The sequence below is a fragment of the Aquarana catesbeiana genome, linkage group LG01 (assembly GCF_042186555.1).
Source record: "Aquarana catesbeiana isolate 2022-GZ linkage group LG01, ASM4218655v1, whole genome shotgun sequence".
NCBI lineage: Eukaryota > Metazoa > Chordata > Amphibia > Anura > Ranidae > Aquarana > Aquarana catesbeiana.
Genome location: NC_133324.1, coordinates 241,520,110 through 241,546,541, shown reverse-complemented (window position 1 = coordinate 241,546,541; position 26,432 = coordinate 241,520,110). Strand labels below are relative to the sequence as shown.

General features: G+C 43.3%; 1 protein-coding gene across 5 annotated transcripts in view; it reads left to right on the top strand.

Annotated features, from left to right (window-relative positions):
• Positions 1 to 24,615, top strand: part of KDM2B (lysine demethylase 2B) — a 209,119-nt gene extending 184,504 nt beyond the window's left edge. For all 5 annotated transcript variants that reach the window (XM_073626678.1, XM_073626654.1, XM_073626645.1 and 2 more), the window contains 5 exons: positions 7,034 to 7,701; positions 12,791 to 12,954; positions 15,124 to 15,285; positions 18,057 to 18,275; positions 23,260 to 24,615. In XM_073626678.1, coding sequence (XP_073482779.1) covers positions 7,034 to 7,701; positions 12,791 to 12,954; positions 15,124 to 15,285; positions 18,057 to 18,275; positions 23,260 to 23,441 — 1,395 coding nt within the window. In that variant the 3' untranslated portion in view covers positions 23,442 to 24,615. The remainder of the gene's footprint in view (positions 1 to 7,033; positions 7,702 to 12,790; positions 12,955 to 15,123; positions 15,286 to 18,056; positions 18,276 to 23,259) is intronic.
• Positions 24,616 to 26,432: the final 1,817 nt, after the last annotated feature.

Here is a 26,432-nt window from a genome sequence, read left to right as displayed (position 1 = left end):
TGGGAGCACAGCATTCACTGCATCCAGGAAATACATGCTTGTGGGCTTCAAATGCCCACAATGAAGATGGAAACCGCCTTCAGTGAATTTTATAAGTTATTCTTTACAATGAAATCGGACACAGGCGGACTTATTACACAGAACATGTGAGTAGATAATCATGAGAAGAAAAGTTTGTGAATGAACTCCAAAAAAAAAAAACGATAGATAGGTGGACCCCCGCTTTAACAGGTAAGAGAGCGCTTTTCCCGCAAGAGATTCTCACAAGAGATTCTCTTGATATAGTTATCCAAGTCTTCTCCAAACAACCTTGCACCATGAAAAGGAAACCCAGCCAAGAGCTTCTTACATGGTGCTTCGGCTGACCAATTTTTCAACCATAAGATTCTACGCATATGCACCAACCCAAGTGAAAGGCGAGAGGTTTGCATGATAGAATCTCTGATGGCATCAACAACATAACATAAGGCCGCTGGAAGGTTAGCAAACCCCTGGGCCTGTTGTTCAGGTAATACTTTGATGACCTGCTTAACATGGTCTCTTCAGTATTGACAGACTCCATTCGCTGCTACTGCAGGTTGGGCCACTAATCCTGTTAAGGAAAAAACATCCTTTAATAAGGATTCCATCTTTTTATCCACAGGATCCCTGAGCATCTGAGCATTGTCTACAGGACAAGTCAGACTACTATTTATAGAGGAAATGGCCGCATCAATGGCCGGCATTCCCCACATCTTAATAAATTTTTCTTCCATAGGATAAAGTGTTGAAAACTTTTTCGGCGGAAGAAATCGCTTATCTAGGTGATCCCACTCAGAATAAAGGAGCCTTTCAAGCAAATTATGAACAGGAAAAGCATGTGCTGCTTGGGAAGGTTTCAGTGACCCCAAAGCAGAAGAGGATTCTTTAACAGGTACAGGCAGCTTAAATGTGGAGCGGACCAATCCAGTAAGGATCTGCACTAAGACTTTCTCCTCTTGGGAAGTCGCAGAGGGTCCCTCTCCACCTGATTCCTCCGAAGAGGAATTATCTGTCCCATCCTGATCCTCTGAAAGGGATTGATCTCCTTTATCCCAGAGGAAGGCTTAGTACGTTTTCTTCCACTGAGTGAAGCTGTAATCACGGCCATTAATCTTTCCTCTAACCCAGTAATGGTTGAGGAAAAAACCTCTTGTGTAATGTATACAGGGGCTGAAGTGCCGGAAGCAGGTATAGCCCCAGACCCCAACGGCTCTCCCTGTCTAGCCGTCCCTGGCCCCTCGGGGGGGAGGATGTAGCAGACAGGGGATCCTCAGAACCTGAACGAGATCCCCTAGTGTCTCTGGTTCCTGGGGTACTTGAACCTCTTCTACCCATAGTGCAAAGCAACAAGGTGTGAGGTATTCAAAATGAACACTGACTGCTGAGCGATGTAGTCTGGCAAAAGCCTTGCTACCAAATGCCCAGTCCGGTGTTACCTTAGTAAATGCAGCCTAGGAGAATGCCTGTGTACCACCTTACATGCGACTGTCAGCTCTGTGTCCCTCCAAGGCTCAGAGCACCTGTAAAGTGTGCTTTAAGCAGCCATGCTTCTGGCACTGTGGGCGTCTGTGCACGCTGATGCTGTGCTGACGCCCCCCCCTTCGTTTTTTCAAAAATGAGCGTTTCCCGCGCGAGCCTGACCCTTCCGGAGTAGGCATGGAGGAAGGCTGGGGGTGGAGGAGGAAGGAGAGAGACCGGCAGCGATGGGACCTGCATAGATGCAATGGCGACAGTGCGGTATAAAAACCGCCTTACAGCCCACCTGCGGCCTCCCCTTGGCCTGGGGGGAACATTCCTAAGGAGAAATCCCCCCCATCCCATCCTACCTGGAGCCGTTCGGAAGAGCTGTGCAGCGTGGAACTCTGAGACAGAAACAGCATGAGAAGGTATGTGCTCTTGGCAGCCCCCGGTGGTCACACTAGGCATAGCATGCATCTACCTTAAAGGAGAAAACCTACTAGAATTCAAAATTCTGTGGAATCTCCTCTTACCTTATCCAGCCGCAGGGTGCTGTATACACAGACCCAATCTTCACCTCTCATGGTGGGCTCCGTTTGAAAAAACCGTCAGAGACTGGGGCCCCCTACGAATAGGGGGATCCTGCAGTTCTGGCCCTGTAAAACACCCAGCCAGAAATTAGGAGGTTTAAAGCCATTTTCTGATCTGCGGGGTCCAGCTCTCTAAAAAGAGAAGCATTACAGGTAAAACCTCGTTTCTTCGGACACGAGGCCCGGGTACCCTCCAATTCGGCCATAAAAGACACTTTGAATGGATCCGGTTCGCCTGGCTTGCCTCAGTATAGGATATCAGGATATTCCCTTTGGAGCTTCAGCACAAGACATCTTTACACGTCCAACACCTAGGACACTGGCGTAAAAACTGAGGTATTCCTGGAAGGGGAGGGATTATATAGGGGGTTGAACTTCCTGATTAGGGTGTGACCAGTGTCCAATACCTAATGGTACCTACATAACCCATCAGTTATTACTGTGGCTCTGTGTCCCGTGATGTCCGAGAAAGAAATAATATTTCTGACTTGTATATTCTGTACGTAACCTCTAACTACCTGGTTGACTTACACTTGGACAAGACTTTAAAAATCCTCTGTACCTGAAGAAAAATGTTAAAATTTTATCATCTGTCTTTTTTCAAACCTCTGTGGTCGTCTTAAGACAGTGTAGGCACATAATTCAGGATAATTTGGTGGTAAAGACAGGGGAACAGAGACCTTCACCTGAGCAATGCATGTGCTGCTGGACCTTGTTCAAAATGTGTGATCACTAAAAGGAGCATTTTCACAACATTTTTCATTGATGCTTGGATAAAGGACCTTGAAAAAAACTTACCTGATAATGTATTATGAGCACACTTTCTTTTGTTTGACTTGGTGAAAATGCTTTAATATACATTTTATCAAATCAAAAAAACCCAGAAAATGCACACTGCTCGCTGTCTTTGGGTTCAGTACCTTGTGAGGGGTTGACAAAGAAACTAACATACTGCCATTGAAGTCATAGCTTAATCAGAAACCTTGATCTACGTCTGTGGCTTAAAAAGTATTGATTATTGGCATGACAGCCAAGCAGTTAGCATTTTCAGACATGTCAACAGAAGCACCTAGCATATTGCTGTTAGCATAGGAATCATTTCATGGTGATATATTGTGAGAAGCAGATTCTTTTTAACTGGGTAGCTGTACATATCAACTTTATTCTTAGGCCTCATACATACAGACGTTTTTACAGCAGCGTTTTTTAGCTTTTTTTGCACATACACACCAAGGCGTTTTTGAGCTGCAACAGGCATTGGCGTTTTTAAGCTCCAAAAAAAAAAAAAACCCAGGACCAGCGTGTTCTGAGGCTCCAGCGCTAGAGCTGCAAAAACGCCAGATGCCAGAAAAAGGTGTTAAACGCGGTTTAACAATGCTTAACGTTATATACACAGCATTAAGCCTCGTCTGGCGTTTCTCTGCCTCTATTCAAAATACATTATGGGAGCCTATTGATTTGAATAGAAGTTGCACAAGAAGTCGGATCAAGATGATTCGACTTGCGGTGCGACTTGTGTGCTGAGAATCTTGAAGGGGAACCTTGCCAAAATGTAAAAAGAAATTTGTGTGAGGTTCCCCCCAAGATGATACCAGACCCTCTGGTCTGGTATGGATCTTAAGGGGAACCCCCACACCCAAAAAAAGGCATGGGGGTCCCCCCAAGATCCATGTCAGACCCTTATCCGAGCACGCAGCACGGCAGGTCAGGAAGCGCGCCCTGCGCCCCCCCACCCCCCCCTCCTGGCCACATGTCCTTAACATGGGAGGGCATGTGGCCCCCCACCCCAAAGCACCTTGTCCCCATGTTGATGAGGACAAGGGCCTCTTCTCGACAACTCTTGCCAGTGGTTGTTGGCGTCTGCGGGCGGGGGCTGAGGGCCCCCCACCCTATGTGAATGAGTATGGGGTACTTCGTACCCCCACCCATTCACCTAAAAAAAAGTGTCAAAAATAAACACACTACACAGGTTTTTGAGGACAAGGGCCTCTTCTCGACAACTCTTGCCAGTGGTTGTTGGCGTCTGTGGGCGGGGGCTGAGGGCCCCCCACCCTATGTGAATGAGTATGGGGTACTTCGTACCCCCACCCATTCACCTAAAAAAAAGTGTCAAAAATAAACACACTACACAGGTTTTTAAAGTATTTTATTTAGAGGTCGACCGATATGGGTTTTTCTCTGGCCGATGCCGATATTTAGAAATCGCGGTGGCCGATGGCCGATATGTGATGCCGATTTTTTTGGGCCGATATATTAGGCCGATTTTTTTTTTTTTTTCTTCTTTTTTTTTCCCCCTTCATCTCATAAAATCTAACAGTTAGACCCCTTTCACACTGGGGCGTTTTTTTAGGCGCTTTTGAGCTAAAAATAGCGCCTGTAAAGTGCCTGTAAAACGGCTTCCCTACAGTCTCAGTGTGATATCCCGAGTGCTTTCACACTGAGGCGATGCGCTTGCAGGATGTCTTTGGAGCGGTGTATACTGCTCCTCCACCACTCCTGCCCATGGAAATGAATGCGCACCGCTGCCGAAGCGGCTGCAAAGCGTTTCGGCAGCAGCACTTCAGGGGCGCATTTAACCCCTTCCTCGGCCGCTAGCTGGGTTATAAGCGCCCTGCTAGCAGCCGAATAGCGCCGCCAAAATGACGGTAAAGCGCCGCTAAAACTAACAGCGTTTTACCATCAACGCCTGCCCGCTCCAGTGTGAAAGCAGCCTTAAGTAATAAGTGATGCAGAAAATTTTTTACATTTAAACATTTATTGAACAAAACAAACCTCCAATCAGTTCACTTGTATGTATAATTTAGATTAAAAAAATAAATAAATAACTATATCTTAAATATTAAATACACAAAAACAGGTAACCAAAACTTTTGGACGAAAAAAAATGGGCTAACTTTACTGCTTATTTTTTTTTTTTTTTTAATTAGTGTATTTTATTTTAAAAAATTGCGTTTGAAAGACCGCTGCGCAAATACCGCGTGACATAAAATATTGCAACAACCGCTATTTTATTCCCTAGGGTCTCTGCTAAAAAAATATATATAATGTTTGGGGGTTCCAAGTGATTTTCTAGCAGAAAATACAGAATTTTTACTTGTAAGCAACAAATGTCAAAAAAGATTTAGTCTTTAAATGGTTAAACTGAGAACTTCTACACACAGAGTTCAGTCTATTGATAAAAGAACCCAAAGAGATACAAATGTATCTTCTTATCAGATTTGGCAGGCTGCCCAGAGGAGGAGAGAAGAAACCTTCAGACAACTTGCAATTGACTTCTATTACAGAAGTCATTTGCAAGTCCCGCTGAAGTTATAATCGGCTTTTTTTATCAGCACAATCAGCCGATGCCGATTAAGTAAAAAAAGCCAAATATCGGCCGATATATCGGTCGATCTCTAATTTTATTAAGGCAGCTCCGGTTCTTCTCCCTCTTCTGGCGACGTCTTCTCCCTCTGCCAGTCCTTCTCCCCTCTCCAGTTCTTCTCCTCTCTGTGCTATCTCCTCTGTCTGCTCGATCTTTTGCAGGGTCTTCTCGCTCTTTTGCTGGGTCTTCTCCCGTTGCTCTTCTTCCGATGTTGACTCTACGCGATCTCCTGATGTAACGCTGGGTGCGCCATGTGCAATATGATATTGGCATGGGGCGGGGCCACACGACACAATTTGGAGGCCACACCCCTTGTGATGCCACTGCCCGGGGCATGATGGAATAACGTCACAAGAGGCGTGGCCTCCAAATTGCATCATCATGTTGCCCCGCCCCATGTCAATATAAGTCATTGCACACGGCGGACCCAGCGTCACACCGGGAAATCGCGTTGAGTCAACATCAGAAGAAGAGCACTGGGAGAAGACCCAGCAAAAGAGCGAGAAGACAGTGCAGAGGGGAGAAGGACCGGCAGAGGGAGAAGACGTCGCCAGAAGAGGGAGAAGAGCCGGAGCTGCCTTAATAAAACATTTTAAACACCTGTGCAGTGTGTTTATTTCTGACACTTTCTTTTTTTTTTAGGTGAATGGATAGAGGTGGGTAGGGGTAGGGGTATGATATGGGTAGACCAGAGGGTCTGGTATCGTCTTGGGGGGAACCTCACGCAAGATTTTTTTTACATTTTGGCAGGGTTCCCCTTCAAGATTCTCAGCCCACAAGTCGCACAGCAAGTCAGATCTTCTTGATCTGATTTCTGGTACGATTTCTATTCGAATTAATGGGCTCCCATAGGGAACCATTGATGTTAAATAGAGTCAGAGATACTCGGCTGAAAGCTAGCACAGCAAAACGCACATTGACGCCAATGCAAAACGTGGCTAAAATCGCGTTTTTAACGCCGTTTTTTCTCCTGGCGTCGGTACTAGCTTTACATATATAATATGTGTGTGTATGTATATATGTGTGTGTGTGTGTGTGTGTGTGTGTGTGTGTGTGTGTGTGTGTGCGTATGTGTATATATATATATATATAAATTTTATTTTGTTCCCTAATAAATGATCCCAATCACTGCCCTCAGCTGCATACGGGGCTTAGAGAGCTAGTGGTGGAGAGACAGCATTACATTGATTTTCCCAGTGAATGGCTGTGCAGGGGGGCATGTCAGCACGAGTCTGGTTTCTGGAGGACAAACAGGCTGTGCTCCCAACACAGCCAGAAAACTGACCATACTGGAATAAATGTGCTGTATTGCCTAGGGTTGCCAGTTTGAAAAGGTAAAGCATGGAATCTGGCAGGAACACCAAGTTTTTTTTACAAGGGAAGCAATGCAAAGAAAACCGGATACTTGTTAACACAAGTATAGGGGAAACAGCAGACACATCAGGAATGTGGAATTTTGGGGTGACATACTCTTTAAAGCTGTTTTAAGAAGTAGTAAGCTGCTATTTTCAACAATTTTCTGTGTAAAGTACATAGAAATATTAAATTCAATTGTTTTGGTGTATGTATTCTTGCAATGAAATTCTTTCTGTGGTTTCAGAAGAGAACCTGGAAGACACCGGAAGAACGAGCACTTATGGCCAAAACAAAGCGCATTAAACAGGAGCCAGATGACGATATGGGAGAATCTGTCCCCAAATCTAAGGAGAGTGACCAGTCCAGATCGAGTTCACCCACTGCTGGTCCCAGCACAGAGGGTCCAGAGTCTAAGGAAAAGAAGAAAATCAGAAGGAAAAGAAAAGTCTCTAATAAGGAACTAAGCAAAGAATTAAGCAAGGAGCTAAACCAAGAGATCCAGAAAACAGAAAATAGCCTGGCCAATGAGAACCATCATCCTATTAAATCTGAGCCAGAGAGTGAGGACGAGGAGCCCAAGAAATGTGTGAACACCAATGGGGAGCGTATGCATCGGTTCAGCAAAGAACTGAATGGGACCCCAAAGGAGTTTAAGCACCAGTCTCTTCCAAGTCCAAGGACAATGCCAAGGGTCACCAATCGCCCTCCTCCATCTTTGTCACCTCCCAAATGTGTGCAGATGGAACGCCATGTAATAAGGCCTCCTCCAATCAGCCCTCCTCCAGACTCTCTACCCCTGGAGAATGGTGCAACCCATGTGATGCAGAGAGAGGTTTGGATGGCCATCTTTAGCTACCTCAGCCACAAAGATCTGTGCATCTGTATGAGAGTCTGCAAAACGTGGAATAGATGGTAAGCGGGTGTTTGCTCTACATTTTAGTGACTTTCATGCATTACTTGGATTTAAAGATAGCCATAGTTCCGAACTTTTCAGCGCCTCACTGAAATATAAATAAAATGAACTCCAAAGCTGAACTCCAGGCAGAACAACTATTTAATCATTAATAAATAATTCAGGTGATTAAATACCTAGTGTATGTACCTATATTTGACTTGGTATCATCCTCTTATAATCCCCTTTACAGCAGCACTAAGATTGGGAGAAAGAGGGAGCCAGTCAGGTACGCTGCATTCAACTGTGTTAACAAGGATTAAGCTGAGAGTGAGTGGAAGGATTACCTCATTAATCCACTGCTGCTCTTTCACAATCCAGCCAACAGTGTGGAGATGGAGAAATGACAGCAATGAATTCATGTAAACTTACCCTTTTGGCAATATAAGAAATTTAAACCCACGCACCCTGTAAAATAACATGTTGCATACTCACCTTTACATGGGCAGAAAGTGAAATCTCTTCTGTTTTGGACAGCTCTAGGCAGCACTGCTATCCAGCAATACTGGGTGTGTCAGAGTGTCTGGTGGGAGAAACCACAATACCAGCGAGGACATATGATCTGACACTCAGAAGTGTCAAATAGTAGAGGCACTCTGACTGCAAAGATTTCACCCAGTGCCACAAAGTGCATCCAGCAGCAATCACTGCAGTTAATCACTGGTGTACGGACAGCCACAAATTGCTGTAGGCGCCGCTGACCTGTCATTGAAGTGTACAGGACCCAGTGGCTCCAGCTAGCTGCTTGCAGGTGACAAAAATAGCTACAGCATCCTTCAGATTTCTGCCGCTGTCATTCGCAGTCCGTGCAGATGCAGCCTAAAACAACATGGTCGTTTTTTACTTTGTGGTGTAAATCACCTGGCTTAGCTACAGTTGTGCTCAAAACTTTGCATACCCTGGCAGAAATTGAGAAATTTGGCATTAAATATGACTGATTCTACCAAAAAACTGTCTTTTATTTAAGGATAGTGATCATATCGTGCTCCTTGAAACAACCACACCGTCTTTTTTTTCAGCACAGCCTGTATTTTTTCTGAGATTACCTGTGGGTTTTTCTTTGTATCCTGAACAATTCTTCTGGCAGACCTTGGCTTGGTATCAAGAGATCCCCAAATTTTCCACTTCCTACTAAGTGATTGAACACTACTGACTGGCATATTCAAGGCTTTGGATATCTTTTAATATCCTTTTCCATCTTTATAATGTTTTTCATTACCTTGTTACACAGGTCTTTTGACAGTTCTTTTCTGCTCCCCATGGCTCAGTATCTAGCCTGCTCAGTGCATTCACATGAAAGCTAACAAACTCATTGAATATTTATACACAGACGCTAACTGAAATTTAAAAAGTCACAAATGTGGGAAATGAACCTTTAATTGCCATGTTAACCTGCGTGTGTCCCCTTGTGTATCTGTACCAAGGCCAAACATTCCAGGGTATGTAAACTTTTGATCAGGGCCATATGGGTGATTTCTGTTGTTATGATTTAAAAAGGAGCCAAACAGCTATGTTGTGATAAATGGCTTCATATGATCATTATCCTTAAAGTGTAAGTTCACCTTTACAGAAAATCTGTAAGGTGAACTTACACTGGACCCCCTTCCCTTTCCCTCCGGTCCCACTGACCTGGAGTCCTGCGATCACCCGCTCTGACACATTGTAAAGCCGGGGCTTTCTCTCCTCTTCTCCAGCGCTGACAGGACAGGCTACGCGGGTTCTGATTGGTCGGTGCCGCCCATGTGACAGCACCGACCTATTAGAATGCCTTCTATATGTACCTTTTACAAGGTACATTTAGGAGATTAAACCAAAGGGATTGGTTGACCAGCCCCAGACTGGTAATGCGGCTATCCGATGTGTTAGAGCGGGTGATCCCTGGACTCTAGGTCAACGGGACCGGGGGGGGGGGGGATGGGGATGGGGTCAAGTGTAAGTTCATCTTACAGATTTTTCTGTAAAGGTGAACTTGCCCTTTTTGGCCTGATCAGTCATATTATCAATATTGATGCCAAAATTTCACGATTTCTGGCAGGGCATGCAAACTTTTGAGCACAACTGTATGTAAATGTTAGGAAGTATAGACAGTATACTTTGCACATAAAGAAACTCTCTTATGTTTATTTTATGTCTATTTAGCAGTTTGCCTGAGGTTTAGCTTTAAACATATACATTAAGTTATTAAATTATTATACAGGATTTATATGGTGACAAGGTCCCTGCTTGTGAGAGCTTACAATCTAAAATCTACAAATCTAAAATTTACAGCTGTTTTATCGCTGTCTCGCATAACCTAAAGGAGAAGTACAGCCAAAGCTTGTTTAGCTGTACTTCTGTGGATCACAGAAGTGCAGTATGTTCTGCACTCGCACTCCAGTGAGCCGTTTTTAGCAGACAACGGGCTGAAGTCCGCTGTTGGCTCACATGACAGAGCCAGTCCGGGCTCGGGCAAAATCACGACAATGAAGTCGGAATCCGCCCACATGCCTGGATCGGCACAGCGGGCCGCTGAGCGCCTGAGCCAGCTGCTCCCGCCCCTCCACAGCCTAGCACTGACCGTTCTCTACTCAAGGAGTCCTGAGAACCGAGCGATCAGCAGTGTTTGATCGCTTGGTTCTCAGTGTTAGAGCCAGCAGGGGGGAGAGATGCAGATCAGTTCGATCCTGCATTCACCTAGGTAAGTATGATTCTACAAAAAAGGAAACCCCATACTCCTCTTTAAATACTAATTAATGATGCTACCTAGTGCAAGGTGTTCCAGAAAGAAGCTGACAGTGCAGTCCTGGGTAGATACAGCAACATCAGCATTTAAAGCTGATTCTCTCAGTTTCTGCATGGCTATTCTTAGATATTTCTCTATAAATAAACCTGGCCTTTTTTTTAGAATGACATAAAGCTTCTGTATATCATGTGCCTTGAGCACCAAGAAATGAAAATAATACAGTAGGTGTTATTTATTTGCAGACATTGAAAGAACAGCGATCACTAGAAAGTGGATGATACATAATACACAGGACCTCGAATGCTCTATCATTCATCATCCTAGTCTTTCAAAATGTGTCAGTTTAAAATGAACCGGATATATCCAGAGAGTTTTCAAACCAGAAAGCGAGATCAGGGAAATGGGGGGATGGGCGCACAACAATGGTGAAAGAACTAATCTAACAGATAAGTGAAGAGAGGGCAGTGTACAGCTAAGAGTAACAGTAGAAAAACAAGCAGAGAATGTCACTTCACAGGCATTGCTCATCTACTTTATAGCAATCACTCTGTGGAAGTCCCCTAAGGACCTGCTTAAACATTAACCATAGAGCAAATCTGATTGATATTTAGTTTGTAAGGCGGTGTGTATCAGAAACAATTTGCCATTTGGGTTTTATAAAAATAAATTCACCATTTTTTCATTCTTTATTGCATCTCATGCTTGCTAATTTCCCGCAGCCACTTTGCAACCATTTCCAGTTTGCTTGCATGCAAGTCAGTGATGGCTAAATGACATTTCTGGGGGAGGGTTTTCTGATGGTGTCAACAGTTGACCATGCCTGTGTAATGTGTGCTGAAGGGGCCACTTGCCTCCATCAGCAACCCTTTTGATTGGGTGGCAGCACAGGAGCACTGTTGGGAGACCGGGACAGAACATTGGCTCCCCTATAGCAGGAAGTGCCTGATGAGGACCTTTGTGGCAGGATCACCAGGTGTTATTTGAACAAAAGCTGTGCAATTAAGAATATGAAAAGTTATTTTTTAAATGATTTGAATGTGTTGAAGATTCATTGAGATTTTAGTGATTGGGTTACATGCCCTTTTAACAGAAAATGGCCAGAGAAAAGAAATCTAGAAATGAGCTGATCATTTGTGTGATGGGCATAGTAAAAAAAATAAAAATCCCTCTTCTGGTAGTTTTAGCCGGAAGAATTTATTTGATGGTGGTTTGTCAAAAATACAGCATTGTTATGCAATAAATTAGCCTATGTGTTTCAAAGCATTCAGCTTCTTCCTTAGGACCAATGCAGTAAGCAAACTCAAACTTGCTCTATAGCTGCCCATACACTATGACTATGCAATTCTGGAAGGTGGAAGTGGCAGCCACACTAGTAGCCAATCAGAATGAGTAGAATGATGACTATTCAGTGTTCTGCTGTTTATTCCATTGTCCATTCAATAGCTGGCAATTGTTCTTGACTGTGATGCACTGGAGGATGTGTTATGGGACAGGAGTACCCGGGTTACAAAAAGTGTTACAAGTTCTCTGGCACATGCATTACTTTTGTGTATTTAGCTGCTTGCCTATATTTTCAGAAAGTCTTTTTTTTATTTTTTTTGTCCAAAATCTCAAACATTTGGCATGATGAAAAGAATTATGGGTAACCAGAACAGGTGATTGTTAATCAGTTCACGGCTATTCCTTCTCTTTAAAGACTATGGACTAAGCACGTCTCCCCCTTGCTTGTAACATATACTGTATATACCATAGAGCAGTGATGGCGAACCTTGGCACCCCAGATGTTTTGGAACTACATTTCCCAGGATGCTCAACTACACTGCAGAGGGCATGAGCATCATGGGAAATGTAGTTCCAAAACATCTGGGGTGCCAAGGTTCTCCATCACTGCCATAAAGGCTCACTTATACCTGGGCATATACCTTCTGTGCACCAGATTTCTCCTGCCTATTGTAAGCTGCCAAGTACAGCTGTCTATTGAGATGAATTAAATGATGTGGCTGTACACGGTTATGTGCCACAGGGTTGCCTACAACACAACGCATGGCTGTATGTTCTGAGTGCACACTATCTGTATTCAGAGCATACATCCATGCACATGCAACTGTGCACACTGTGCAGTCCTGGATCGGCTGTGTGCACGAATCCTAATACATGAAACACAGAGTCCACTATAACAGACAGGAACTTATGCAGTTCTGTATCATTTGTGGTCACACTTATGTGGTCTTTTTGCTAATGTTCGTGTTCTCTCTGTAAAATACTCCTAGTAAACAATCTGTACAGTGATTATGTGATAGGAAACTAACTGTATTTCTCTCTTGCAGGTGCTGTGATAAAAGATTGTGGACGCGAATTGATTTAAACCACTGTAAATCCATAACTCCTCTTATGCTCAGTGGGATCATCAGGAGACAGCCTGTGTCCTTAGATTTAAGCTGGACGAATATATCAAAGAAACAACTAAGCTGGCTCATGAACCGGCTTCCAGGTACTACATTACCTATCTTGAGCCCAAATTACTTGGAACCACAAAACATTATAACATTTTTTTTTTTATTTGGCAGAGACCCTCTAGAATAAAATGGTGGGTGTTGCCATTTTTTATGTTACACGGTATTTGCACAACGGTTTTTCGAACGCATTTTTTTTTTGTGGAAAAAAACACTTTCATGAATTAAAAAAAAAAAAAAAAAATGCTAAAGTTAGTCCAAATTTTTTTTTTTTTTTTTGTATAATGTGAAAGTTGATGTTACACTGAGTAAATAGATACCTGCCACAATTTAAAATTGTGTCTGCCCGTGGAATGGCGGCAAACTGGGTGCTTAAAATTCTCCATAGACGATGCTTTAAATGCCTTTACAGGTTACCAGTTTAGAGTTGCACAGGAGGTCTGGTGCTAGAATTATTGTTTTCGCTCTGACGTTCGTGACAATACCTCACATGTGTGCTGCGATCACTGTTTACATATGCGTGTGGGAGTAACGCATGCATTTGTGCGTTAGGACAGGGGCACTTTTAAAGAAAAAATATTATTTTATTTTTTGTACTAACTTTATTGCTATCACAAGGGATGAACAACATTAGACTATTATACCCCAAATCTCTCCTCTGGCCTCCCATGCAGCCGATCAGACACAGATCAGTCTGATCGGCTGCTTTCCTGGCCACTGGTGGCCAGGTAAACAAAGGGGTGGAACCGGAAGTGACAAACTACTTGTCACTCCCGGTTACAGAGAGAGGGGAACATTCGTTCCCCTCTCTCTGTACAGAGCAGCCATTACCGCCCGGCACTGCGATGAGGCAGGAGAGCCCAGAGAGGTGGCGTGGGAGGGATCCCCTTCCACCACCCGCAAAAGTGATTGAGTGGCTAATTGTAAACTTGGATCACTTCTGCATGAAAGTGATTTGCTAGCTCAAAAGAATGATACCGGGATGATGCCTGTAGGTGCATGCATCATCTCAGTATAACCACTGAAACTGAAGGAAGTCGATTGACGTACTACGGGCGCCAAGTGGTTAAAGAGGAGCTCCAGTCATATTTGTGTTTACTTCAAGTCAGCAACTACAAAAACTAGCTGCTGAGTGTTAATAAACAGAAACTCTCCTGTCCCAGGATGCAGCATTGTGCTTACCCGAGCTATTTTCGCCATCCCTCTTTGATCCCCCGACGCCGGTATCTTAACTGTGGGCACCCAGCTGTGACAGCTTGCGGCTTCACAGCCACATGCCCACTGCACAAGCCACGCTGCGCATTGTGACTGGTCCTGCAGTGATCTCCGCTTTGATTCCTGTGCCAATAACAGCCTAGCAAAGCGCTCTAACCCTTCATTATTTTAAGATAAAAAAAGAGTGAAGAGGTATACTATAGAGCAGTGATGACGCGAACCTTGGCACCCCAGATGTTTTGGAACTACATTTCTCATGATGCTCATGCACTCTGCAGTGTAGGTAAGCATCATGGGAAATGTAGTTCCAAAACATCTGGGGTGCCAAGGTTTGCTGTCTGTAGTGTCACTGAGTCTAATGACATCACATCCAAAATGGCGGTAGCCATCAGCAGTCGTCAGGCTACACAATGGAGGCTGTAACAAGTAAAAAAACAAGTCGTAAGATTATATATGCTTGTAATATTTTTATGGGAAGATGGTTGTTAAAATGAATGGTCTAGCAGCCATGTGAAGAGTAACAAGAATGTACCAGAAAATGCTAAAAGGAACAGTAGGCCCAAAAGTGAAATTTTCCATTGGTGTACTCTGGTTTATCTTTGTACTCTGACAATAATAGTGTAATCTTCCTACCATACTTCTGCCTCTGATCACATCGATTTTACATCGATTTCAGAATAAAAATGCATTGGTTAGAAAACAGAAGTGTCGATGGGCTTCAATACAAGCCTGAAAGCTTGGTGGGCACAGAGAACGTGAAGTTGATTTGCATATTAATAGCCTACCAATCTGGGAAAAGGAGCTAAAATAGTTTTTTGGTACATACAGGGCTCTAAACTGATTTTCGTCAGAGGTCTTTTGAAATATTTTTATGTTGACAGACCCATGTAGTATGTGTTATTATTTAACATTTATGCTGTTGTAGGTTTTGGAATGTTTGGTATTTCTCTTTAATGAAACTTGACCATTTTTCTTCTTCCTAATCTCCTCAGCTCTAAGGGATCTGAATTTATCAGGCTGTTCTTGGATTGCCGTATCTGCACTTTGTAGTTCCAGCTGTCCATTGCTGAGATTGCTCAATGTTCAATGGGTAGAAGGACTGAAAGATGCACAAATGAGGGATCTCTTGTCTCCTCCAACCGATAACAGACCAGGTATGGCTCAGCCAGTTCTACTACTTCATTTAAAAAGATATTGACATACATTTTTAGTCAACTGTGTATAATTCATTGTAAAAAATAGTAATTCAAGTAGTCAGTAAGATCTTATGTCAGGCTGTTGACTGGTTGCTCTAGTTGGCTTAAATGATTTACTGGATAACACAAACTACTGAGTTTGTAGGATCTCATTGTTCCCGTCTTAGTGCAATTTAACAGTTTTCCTTTACTTGTAACATTTTTGAAGGGGGACTAAATATGTTAGCATATCGTGTAGACTGATTAGTAATACAGCAATTACTACGATAGATTACAAAACTATTAAATTGTCCTGTCACTATAGGAGTTCCGCCCCCACCATGAAAAAAATACTGTAGCTGCTAACTTTTAATATTAGGACATTTACCTGTCCAGGGTTCCCGCAATGTCAGCACCTCAGCCAATTTTTGGATCGGCTCTCGGGTGCTGCCGCTGCCATTCATGGTAAGGGAAACCAGCAGTGAAGCCTTTCGGCTGCACAGCTGGTTCCCTACTGTGTTTGCGCAGAGTGCGCTGCACTTCCTAACGACGCCGCGGCGCAGCCTCCCGGAAGTGGGAAGGTTACCCCTTCCCCCTTGAAAGGTGCCAAATGTGGCACGGGCGGAGGGGAGGAAGCAGATAAGTGGAGGTTCCACTTTTGGGTGGAATTCTGCTTTAGAGTGGAGTTCCAGTTTTTTTTTTTTTTAAACATCCCTGCAATGTTCACAATTTAATACAATACATTATGTGGAATGTATGTGTGTGTGTATGTATATATATAAAATGTCAGATTCCTAAGAGAGCTAAGATCTGCAGCACAGATAGTGGGACACGAAAGTATTTGTGGTGGGGGTGGCTGGATAGGTATTTACTTTTTTTTTTTAAATTAAATATTTTTTTTAAATAGTACTAAGCAGGGCTTTTTTTCAGTTGGAGCTAGTGGAACTCAGTTCCACCATCTCTGGCTCAGGCCCCCTGCTCTCTGCTCACCACCATCACTTGTAAACACAGAAGTCCAGCTTCTGTGTTTAAAAGTGACAGCTTGTCTCCCAAAGGCTCCCACAGATCTGCTCTCCTGAACAGCTCCCACTGAGTTACATAGTTAGTCAGGTTGAAAAAAGACACAAGTCCATCCAGTTCAACCATAAAAAAAACAAAAAAAAATATCGTACAATCCAGTATACCCAATTCTATACCCACAGTTGATCCAGAGGAAGGCAAAAAACCCCAGCAGAGCATGATCCAATTTGCTACAGCAGGGGAAAAAATTCCTTCCTGATCCCCCAAGAGGCAATCGGATTTTCCCTGGATCAACTTTACCTATAAATGCTAGTACCCAGTTATATTATGTACATTTAGGAAAGTATCCAGGCCTTTCTTAAAGCAATCTACTGAGCTGGCCAGAACCACCTCTGGAGGGAGTCTAGTCCACATTTTCACAGCTCTTACTGTGAAGAAACATTTCCGTATTTGGAGATAAAATCTCTTTTCCTCCAGGCATAAAGAGTGCCCCCTTGTTCTCTGTGATGACCTTAAAGTGAATAACTCAACACCAAGTTCACTATATGGACCCCTTATGTATTTGAACATGTTGATCATACCCCCCCCCCCCCTTAATCTCCTCTTCTCAAGAGTGAACAAATTCAGTTCCTCTTATCTTTCCTCATAGCTGATCTCCTCCATGCCTCTTATCAGTTTGGTTGCCCTTCTCTGCACTTTCTCCAATTCCCCGATATCCTATTTGAGAACTGGCACCCAGAACTGAACTGCATATTCCAGATGAGGTCTTACTAATGATTTGTACAGGGGCAAAATGATATCTCTCTCTCTGGAGTTCATACCTCTCTTAATACAAGAGAGGACTTTGCTCGCTTTGGAAACCACAGCTTGGCATTGCATGGTATCATTGAGCTTGTGATCTACCAAAACCCCCAGATCCTTCTCCACTACGGATTCCCCCAGTTGTACTCCCCCTAGTATGTATGATGCATGCATTTTCTTAGCCCCCAAGTGCATAACTTTACATTTCTCAACATTAAACCTCATCTGCCACATAGACGCCCAATTAGACAGGGCATTGAGGTCAGCTTGTAAATTGGAGACATCCAGTCTGAGTGCAGGATGGGGAAAAAAGAAAAGCAGGTGTTCAGGGATGATCTCCCCGCAAGTGAGAAAGACGGGGTGAACTACAGTTTGAGGGGAGGTACTAGAGCCAGCTGGGTGCTTCAGCTTAAAACAGCAGCAAAAGTTGGACATGTGGAAGATAGTGGCGATTTAAGGAGGGGGGAGCATAAGGCGATGGGGGGTGGGGATTGCATTGCATGCAGAGGTCAGAGCTGAAGAGGGGTGAAAGTGAGATGTGGATGGGGGATACAGAGGTAAGCAGCTGTGGAAGAAGGCTGAACTCTGCACTCTGTGTAGCTCAACCCTGAAATTTCCACTATGTAGGTAGTGTACCTCCGAACTCTGCACGTAGTGCAACCCTGAACGCCGCACTCGCACTCTGTGTGTAAACACCACCCCCCCCCCCCCCCCAAACTCTGCCCTCTGTATGTAATGCACTCCTGGGATTTAATGCTCTTTAAGACCCCCCATTGTGAAATTTAACCACACCCACTATTTGATGGAGGGTGTGTGTGTGGGGGAGAAGGGGATTTTGGGGGTCGTGGTTGAGTTCCTGCACCTATTTTCAGAGAAAAAAAAGGCCTGGTACTGGTTTTACTTTCCACACAATGTTTGCTTTCTTTTAGGTCAGATAGACAACCGTAGCAAATTGAGGAACATCACAGAGCTTCGTCTAGCAGGACTGGACATTACAGATGCCACACTGCGCCTGATGATTCGACACATGCCTCTTCTTTCCAAGCTGGACCTGAGTTACTGTAACCACGTGACTGATCAGTCCATTAACCTGCTCACTGCAGTGGGTACATCTACCAGGGATTCTCTGTCAGAAATTAATTTATCAGGTAAATAGTTCCACAGATCAGAAATCAGGTGACAGCTTTTTTATGTCTTCAACTGAATTTGTATATTAGCCCTGTGCTTTTAAACTAAGAGAAAATAAAAGGGGGCAGGTCACCCAAAAGTGATATTTTAGTTCGAGTGGAGTCTGGTGGGCTGCATGGCTATTTTGTATGTTTTTAATACTTTCAGGCTTTTTAAGGACCTCATTGACAAGTGTTTATAGGCCCTTTTTAACCAGTTAAAGACCGCCCCATAGCAGTTTTACTGCTACAGGGCAGCTCTCCTGTGCAGAATCACATATATATGTGTGTGTGTATGTATGTGATTCTGCACTTCCACCTGCAGGGGGGCATGCACATGCTGTTGACGGGCCGCTTCTGTGATCATTCACAGCAGAAGCTAATCTGCGGGTGCTGGACACTGGATGTCCTCCGCCACCCGCCAGTCATCGGTAAAATACACAGAACGAGGATCTGCCTATGTTAACGAGGCAGATCTTCATTCTGAAAGGGAGGAAGGGATGGATTTTGTATTGCTGCAAAGCAGGGAACAACATCGATCTCTTCCCTTAGTAAAAGCTCCTAACACAGTACACAAAAACCCAGGCTAGGCACCCGGTTAACCCTTTAACCGTCCTGTATGTTTAACCCCTTCCCAGCCAATGTCAATAGTACAGTGACAGTGCATATTTTTAGCACTGATCACTTTATTAGTATCACTGGTTCCCGCAGTGTGAAACGCATCAGTGTCTGATTGTGTGCTGCAATATCACAGTCGCACTATAAGTCGTTGAATGCCGTGGTATAAAAAAAAAATTCCAAATCTATACCAAGGTTTGTAGACGCTATATCATTTGCGTAAACCAATCAATATACGCTTATTGGCATTTATTTTTATGCCAAAAACGTAGCAGAATGCATATTGGCCTAAATTATTTTTATTTTTTTTTTTTATTGGACGTGTTTTATACCAGAAAGTAAAAAATATTTTTTCTTTCAAAGTTGCCAGCCCTTTTTTGTTTATAGCGCAAAAAATAACCACAGTGGTGATAAAATACCAGCAAAAGAAAGCTCTATTTATGGGGAAAAAAATGACAAATTTTATTTGGGTATAGTGCTGTATGACCGCGCAGTTGTCAGTTAAAGTAGCTCAGGGCCGTATCGCAAAAAATGGCCTGGTCAAGTGGTTAATGACTTGTTCTCTCTGACAGGTTCTGCCCTGAAAGCATTTCTGGTTTTCCAAACCCTGGCTTACTGGACTAAGGCCATCAGAAGGGATCTAGTTACCATGCGAACCCTTATATAGTGTTTGGAACGTATGCCAATCTTGAATTACTGCTTTGACAAGTTGTTAGAGATCTCCTCTTAGTAAACATAAGGCTGACTCTTTGTTTAAAGTGTTGATTTGAGGAACCGGTGTGCAAAAGTGACTGCTTTTGCATTCGATTCAATAGATAGCATCTTTTTGGAGCTGCCTTAAACACCTTTATGAAAAATGTCACCAGGGGATACCGTACTCTATCTGCCCTTGCAGAAGAAGGCTAGGACTTGTTTCAGGAAGGTTAATGCCTTTTTGGGGGCTAAGAAAAGTGCCTTTTGTTTCTCCCAGGCCTCAAAGCCAAGCACCACATCCAAACTACGCAGACCGTCCGTATCTTCTGGACTTCCAAATCCTGCCCCTCAAATAAATCTTTTTTTAGATGAAGGGACATCTTTTTTTTCCCAAGCTTTTGCTGATTTTTGGACAGCCAGCATTTTAGATTTCCAAGGGCTACCAGCTAGCTCTCAGCCCCCTTTTCTGTTTACGTCTTTTAACCTACCTATGAAATTGCACAGATCTCCATACATCTTGCAGGTCTTCTGGAGCAGGGGGCCCTCTCCCCAGTACCTGTGGAGGAATGGTTTCAGGGGTTCTTCTCCAACCTGTCGACAGTTCATAAACCAAAAGGGGGGGGGGGGGGATGATCCTCTGTTCATGGAGTAGTTGGCTCAGGTTCTGGCCAACAGCATAGCTTGCACTGTCCAGACCTTGCAAGGTTCAGTTAGGTCATGAAGCTTCAGGAGTCCACGCTTGAACCCACTTTTTGTGACTTATTGTTGACACAGCTCAAGCCAGATTTTCTTTCCCAAGACAAACGTTAAACTTTCCACTCCAAGACTTGCACTCCTCAGTCCAGGGGTCACCCAATGCCTTACGTTTGCATGAGAGGTCTGGGGCTGATTGTAGCCCAGTTATAGTTCCAATTGCCCAGTTTTGACCCTGACAGCACAACATCCTGTCATCCTAGGCAAAGATGGTCCAGTCCTTGGACAGACTGATTTCACTGGACACCTGAAGTCCAGGTTGTCTTCAGCCTGGTGGCTCAGGAATCCTGCTCTGGAAAGAGAGGGTGAATCTCCCTAATGGGAGCACAGACAGGAATAAAAACTGAGAAGCGGTTTAATCCCTCTGCACTCTATCTGAAACTAAAAAAAGTTTTGCCTTTAGTTATACTTCTAAAGGGGTATGAAAAACCCAAACCAAAAATTTATTCAATTGCAGCTTACCAATTCTTAGGTGTGGTGGCTGCTTTAGTTTTCTCTTTTTTATTTATTTATTTTTGCTTTTTTCATTTATTTTCATCTGGTCATCCTGCAGTACGTCCTATTTATCAGCTGACTTTAACAGACCAAGTTGTCCAGACAAAGTAGCAGTTAGGTTTGAGACAAACCATTTACTACTGACAGAGGGGCTTCACAATCGTCAGCTTTTATTCCTTTATGTAAAATCTTTATAAGCAGTTACAGCAAACAGTGTTTTTAATTTTAGGATAAAGTGTTAGCTGGGGCTCAGCTTAAATTTGTTAGCCAAATCCATTTTAACCTGCTAGCCATGTCCACAGACTCGTAATGCTGTTGTCCAAAAGTGTCTGCTTTACTACATCATCCAGAATGCAGACACCCTAAGAGCCCTTGCACACTGGGGCGGGGGGCGGCGTCGGCGGTAAAACGCCGCTATTATTAGCGGCGTTTTACCGTCGGTATGCGGCCGCTAGCGGGGCGGTTTTACCCCCCGCTAGCGGCCGAGAAAGGGTTAAATACCACCGCAAAGCGCCTCTGCAGAGGCGCTTTGCCGGCGGTATAGCCGCGCCGTCCCATTGATTTCAATGGGCAGGAGTGGTAAAGGAGCGGTATACACACCGCTCCTTCACCGCTCCAAAGATGCTGCTGGCAGGACTTTTTTTACCGTCCTGCCAGCGCATCGCTCCAGTGTGCAAGCCCTCGGGGCTTTCACACTGGAATGAAAGCAGCGGCACTTTCGGGGCGGTTTGCAGGCGCTATTATTAGCGCAATAGCGCCTGCAAACCGCCCCAGTGTGCAAGGGCTCTAAGACAGGAAGTGTGTTATTGGCAGGATGACCAGGTGAATTAAAGAGAAAAAAAACATTGCAGCCACAACATCTAAGAATTGGTTAGCTGCAATCCACTTTGTGCCATTTTGTGCGATATGGCACTGCGTTACTTTAACTGACAATTGTGTGGTCATGCAACACTGATAAAATGTATATAATTTTTTTTCCCCACAAATAGAGCTTTCTTTTGGTGGTACTTGATTACCACTGCATTTTTTTTATTTTTCGCGCTATAAACATAAGAAGACTGACCATTTTTGAAGAAAAAAAAAATTCTTCATAAATTTAGGCCAGTATGTATTCTGTTACATATTTTTGGTAAAACAAAAAATCCCAATAAGCGTATATTGGTTTGCGCAAAAGTTTTAAAGCATTTACAAACTATGGTATATACTGGAATTTTTTTTTTTTTTTTATACTAGTAATGGTGGGGATCAGCAAGACTGCGATATTGCGGCGAACAATCAGACACCAACTGGCACTTTGGACTTTTTGTGGGAACCAGTGACACTAATACAGTGATCAGTGCTAAAAATATGCACTGTCACTGTACTGACACTCACTGGGAAGGGGTTAAACATCTAGGGCTTTTAAAGTGTTAACTGTGTGTGCCTAGCCAAATCCATCACTTTTCCCCCTGTGAGAATGGAGCTCTGCTGTGTTTACATAGGCAGAGCTCTTTCCTGTGTCATTGCTCAGCACCCACCGATCGGCTTGTGCTGTGAATAATCACAGTAGAAGCGGCACGTGCGCCCCCTAGGTGGAAATGCAGAATCACGTATATATACTTGATTCTAAACGGAACGGCCACTCTGTCGCAGTATATTCGCTATGGGGCGGTTTGGAAGTGGAAATGTAACATTTTTGGGTTTAATACAGCTTTAAGGTCCTTCAGGCAGCTCTACAAGCTGCAGGCAATCCCTAGCTCTGTTGCTGTTGTCCACCCCTCAGTTGGACTGCTCTTGGTTGCCCCAACAGTCTCTGAATTCCTGTGTCCCTCAAAGATCGAGAAAAAGAAAGTGGGATTTTTGTTCTTACCATAAAATACATTTATTGGCGTAAGGGACAAACCATCCCAACCATCTGTATTTATGATCATGCTCTTGTTACTGAGGTCCCAACCATCTGTATTTATGATCATGCTCTTGTTACTGAGGTCCCAACCATCTGTATTTATGATCATGCTTTTGGTAATGCTTTTCCACAAAGCTGAGGCTTGCTGGGAGTAGGCCAAGCTAAGTGCAATTTTTTTTTTGTTTGCCAGTCTCCAAATTCTCCAGTAGGGCAGCAGTGATACCCAACGGTCTCTGAATCCCTATGATTCTCAATGAACTTTAAGTAACTTTAAATTGATTGATTTTGCTGTACAATAAATTACAAAACGACTACAGGTGCCAAGCACTTATGACTGTGAAGCACAAAGCTAGATCAGTAAAGTCTGGAGTATCTAGACATACTACACCTGAAACTGCCACCGATTTGCTCTAAAAATTGCAAACTATGCTACTTGTATTTTGTACTTTTTTTTTTTTTGTAAAAAATGCATTTTTATTCTCTATTGCCTATTTTAAATCACCACTTTATCTTTCTTTCCAGACTGCAATAATGTTACAGACCAGTGCCTGACTTACTTTAAACGCTGTGGCAACATCTGTCTGATTGACCTCAGGTACTGCAAGCAGGTCACCAAGGAAAGCTGCGAACAGTTCATTGCCGAAATGTCAGTAATTGTACAGTTTGGACAAACAGAAGAAAAGCTTCTTCAAAAGATTAGCTAATGTAATAGGAAGAAAAAAACTTTCCTTCAAGCTGCACCTGAAAGACAATTTTGGCCTTAAAAGTAGAGAGGTTTGAGGTTCACCTCTGAAATGTCACATTTTCATCCAATGGTTTCTCCAGCACCACAAACACCAGCTGTTAAAGGTTGACACTGGAATAAGGGTTTGACCTTTTCAAGGACTTTTTTTTTTACTTTGACAAATCCAAGGGCATGCGCTTGGTAATGTTTATTGTATTGGCTCTTAAACTGTTCAACTTCCGAGCTTTGTGTGTCTTTAGAAGTGGACCATACAGAACACGGAAGCCTTCCAAAAGCTGGTGAAAAAAAATACTTTGTCATACATTATGCAGAAATATTTTTCTACACATCTATTTGAAAGTTATATTTGCAGTGTAGGATACCAGTGTTCTTTCCTGGGGGATATAAAATATAGGTATGAGAACTGCCAATCTTTCCATGTACAGTTACTGAAGGCAGTGGTACCTTATTAAGCCCACATTGTGACCACTTCTAAAGCATGTTTAAATTGGCTTTTTTTTTTATTTATTTTTTTTACATGAGACATGTGCATGCTGAGCAAACATGTATGTTTATTTGTTTGACACGCATCCTCTCTGCACACAAAGATCCAGCATCGCATGATGATTTGTGGCCTGTTGAACAAACTTCTTGTAATGCAGGGCAAACTGACCAGGCAGTCTCCACTAATGTGCCATTGGACAACCCGTCCAAAACGTAAGGCCCGACAGTAACATACTTGCCTTCAGAAGTGCCATTGTTGTAAGGTGTTTTTCTTGTAACCAGTTTAACTTCTAGTTTAACTGTTCACAGGACAGAAAAAACATGTTTTCCATCATTTCCTGGCTACAGATTGTTAAAAAAAAAAAAAATTAGAGCCAGATCAGGTACAAAGAAGAACTTGGGTCTCTTCAATCACCACTTGTAAATCTCCTTTAATAAAAGAGATGCCCCTTGCACTGGAAACTTAAGAATGGGGTCATCATTATAAAGGGAGATTGAACAGGTAAATGCATTTAGACCAATGCATTACAAGTCTATCCCACTCCTAACCCACGGAGTCAGATGTATACTTTTTTAATGTAAGTAATGTTGTTGGATTTAAAGTGTATCATGTTTATTTATGGACACATTTATTAAATTGTTTTACTAAATGTCTTTAGTCTTTTATTGTGAAACTGACATACAGGATGATGATTAAGGGCTTATGTTCGTAGATCTTGAGTACCAAGAGTTTAACACCTACTTTATTTCTGGCCAAAACGTAACCCTCCTCTAACCCATTCAGCATTATTTTTTTAAATATCTTGTGCATCTGTTTCTCTAGTGAACATAATTTGCAGGTGCTGGGGATTGGAAATCCAGCACTGCAGATGTGCTCACACAGTCAACCTGTCCCCTTGCACTGACATCATGACTTCAGTCCATCTTCTTGATCCTGAAATGTACCTGCCACTAGACAGCAATTGAAGTGTCTGTGTGTAGACTACACTGAAGAAGGACTCTGCCTCCTGTGCGCAAAAGAGAGAAGACTTGGGACTACAATACCACATGACCATCCTGACATGTCACATATCTAGCAACAGTATAGTTACTGTATAACAGTTAAAGGAGAGGTATAGGCAAAGCTTTTTTTTGTTATACTTCACCTATGAATCACAGGAGTGCAGTTCGTTCTGTACTCCTGTGACCCACTGTCGGCTGACATTGCAGACCTGGTCCAGGCTCTAAAAAGATCCTGACCATATGGTTGGGATCTGCCCAGAAGCCTGGACTGGCAGCTGGCTCAGCCTCTCAGCGATGCGCTGAGAGCCTAAGACCCCATACACACTATACAACTTCTGTTGTCTGTTTTTCTTTAGATTTATCAAAACCATGTAATGCAAGGGCCTGCCTGATTGCATACAAATTGAAACTCTTAAGGTTTGACCTCGTATTATGGTTTTGGTAAATCTAAAGGAAAAAATCTAAAGAAAATTATATAGTGTGTATCCAGCTTAAGCCAGCTGCTTCCGACTCCTCCACAGCCCAGCGCATCCAACCTTCCCAGGACAATAGCAAAAATTCCCAGCAAGATTTACCAGAAATGCTATTTTTAGAATTCTTCCAGGATAGCCATGTGAGGGATGATTTGTTCCACTTACTTTAGGAAGCATAAGCAAACACCCCTCCCACCCCCTAGGCCCTCAGGTGAGTTTGGAGTAGACTACCACCACAAGAAACAGAGTGAAAAAATGTAAAATACAAACCATAGAAGGATAGCCCAAGGGGTGGGAACTGGACAACTGTGTCTTGAAAGATTCCTAAAAATACCAGCCCAATCTTCTGCATTTGTCAGCAGTATACATTGCAGGTCTACATAATGAACAAGTGGATTACTTATCCAGAGTTAGCAGAGACCACCACAAGTGGGCCTACTTGCCAGAGATTGATCTCTTTGCGACCCCAAAGAATGCAAAGTTGATTTATGTTCAAGATTTCCATGTCCACATGCAGTCTGGTCAGACGCACAGAGGATGGAGTGGAACTTGGCCTATGCCTGTCCATCAACTCTCATAATCTTCATGATCTACTGGGAAAGAAGGTGCTAGTCCTAGCAATAATTCCAGATTGGCCAAAACCATCATGGTATCTGCTTCTGCTACAGCGGAGTGTCTGGAACCCTTTAACCTTACCAACCCTTCTGACTCAGGCCACATTTGCCATCCTGCTACAGAGAAGCTCCTTCTGTGGTGGACACACTTTTAAAATCCAGGAAAAATAGCACTATTTCAACAGTTTCAACTGTTTGAGGTTGCCCAAGGTTTTTCATCATTACACAATGTGCTAGAGTTTCTACAGAAAGGCATTGATAGGCGCCTCAGTACCTTTTAAAAGGGCACGTTTTGGCTATCTCTGCCTTCTCAACAACCTGGTGAGTATCAAACGAGTTGATGTGATCCAATCCTTTAAGGCAGAGTAAAGAGATTAA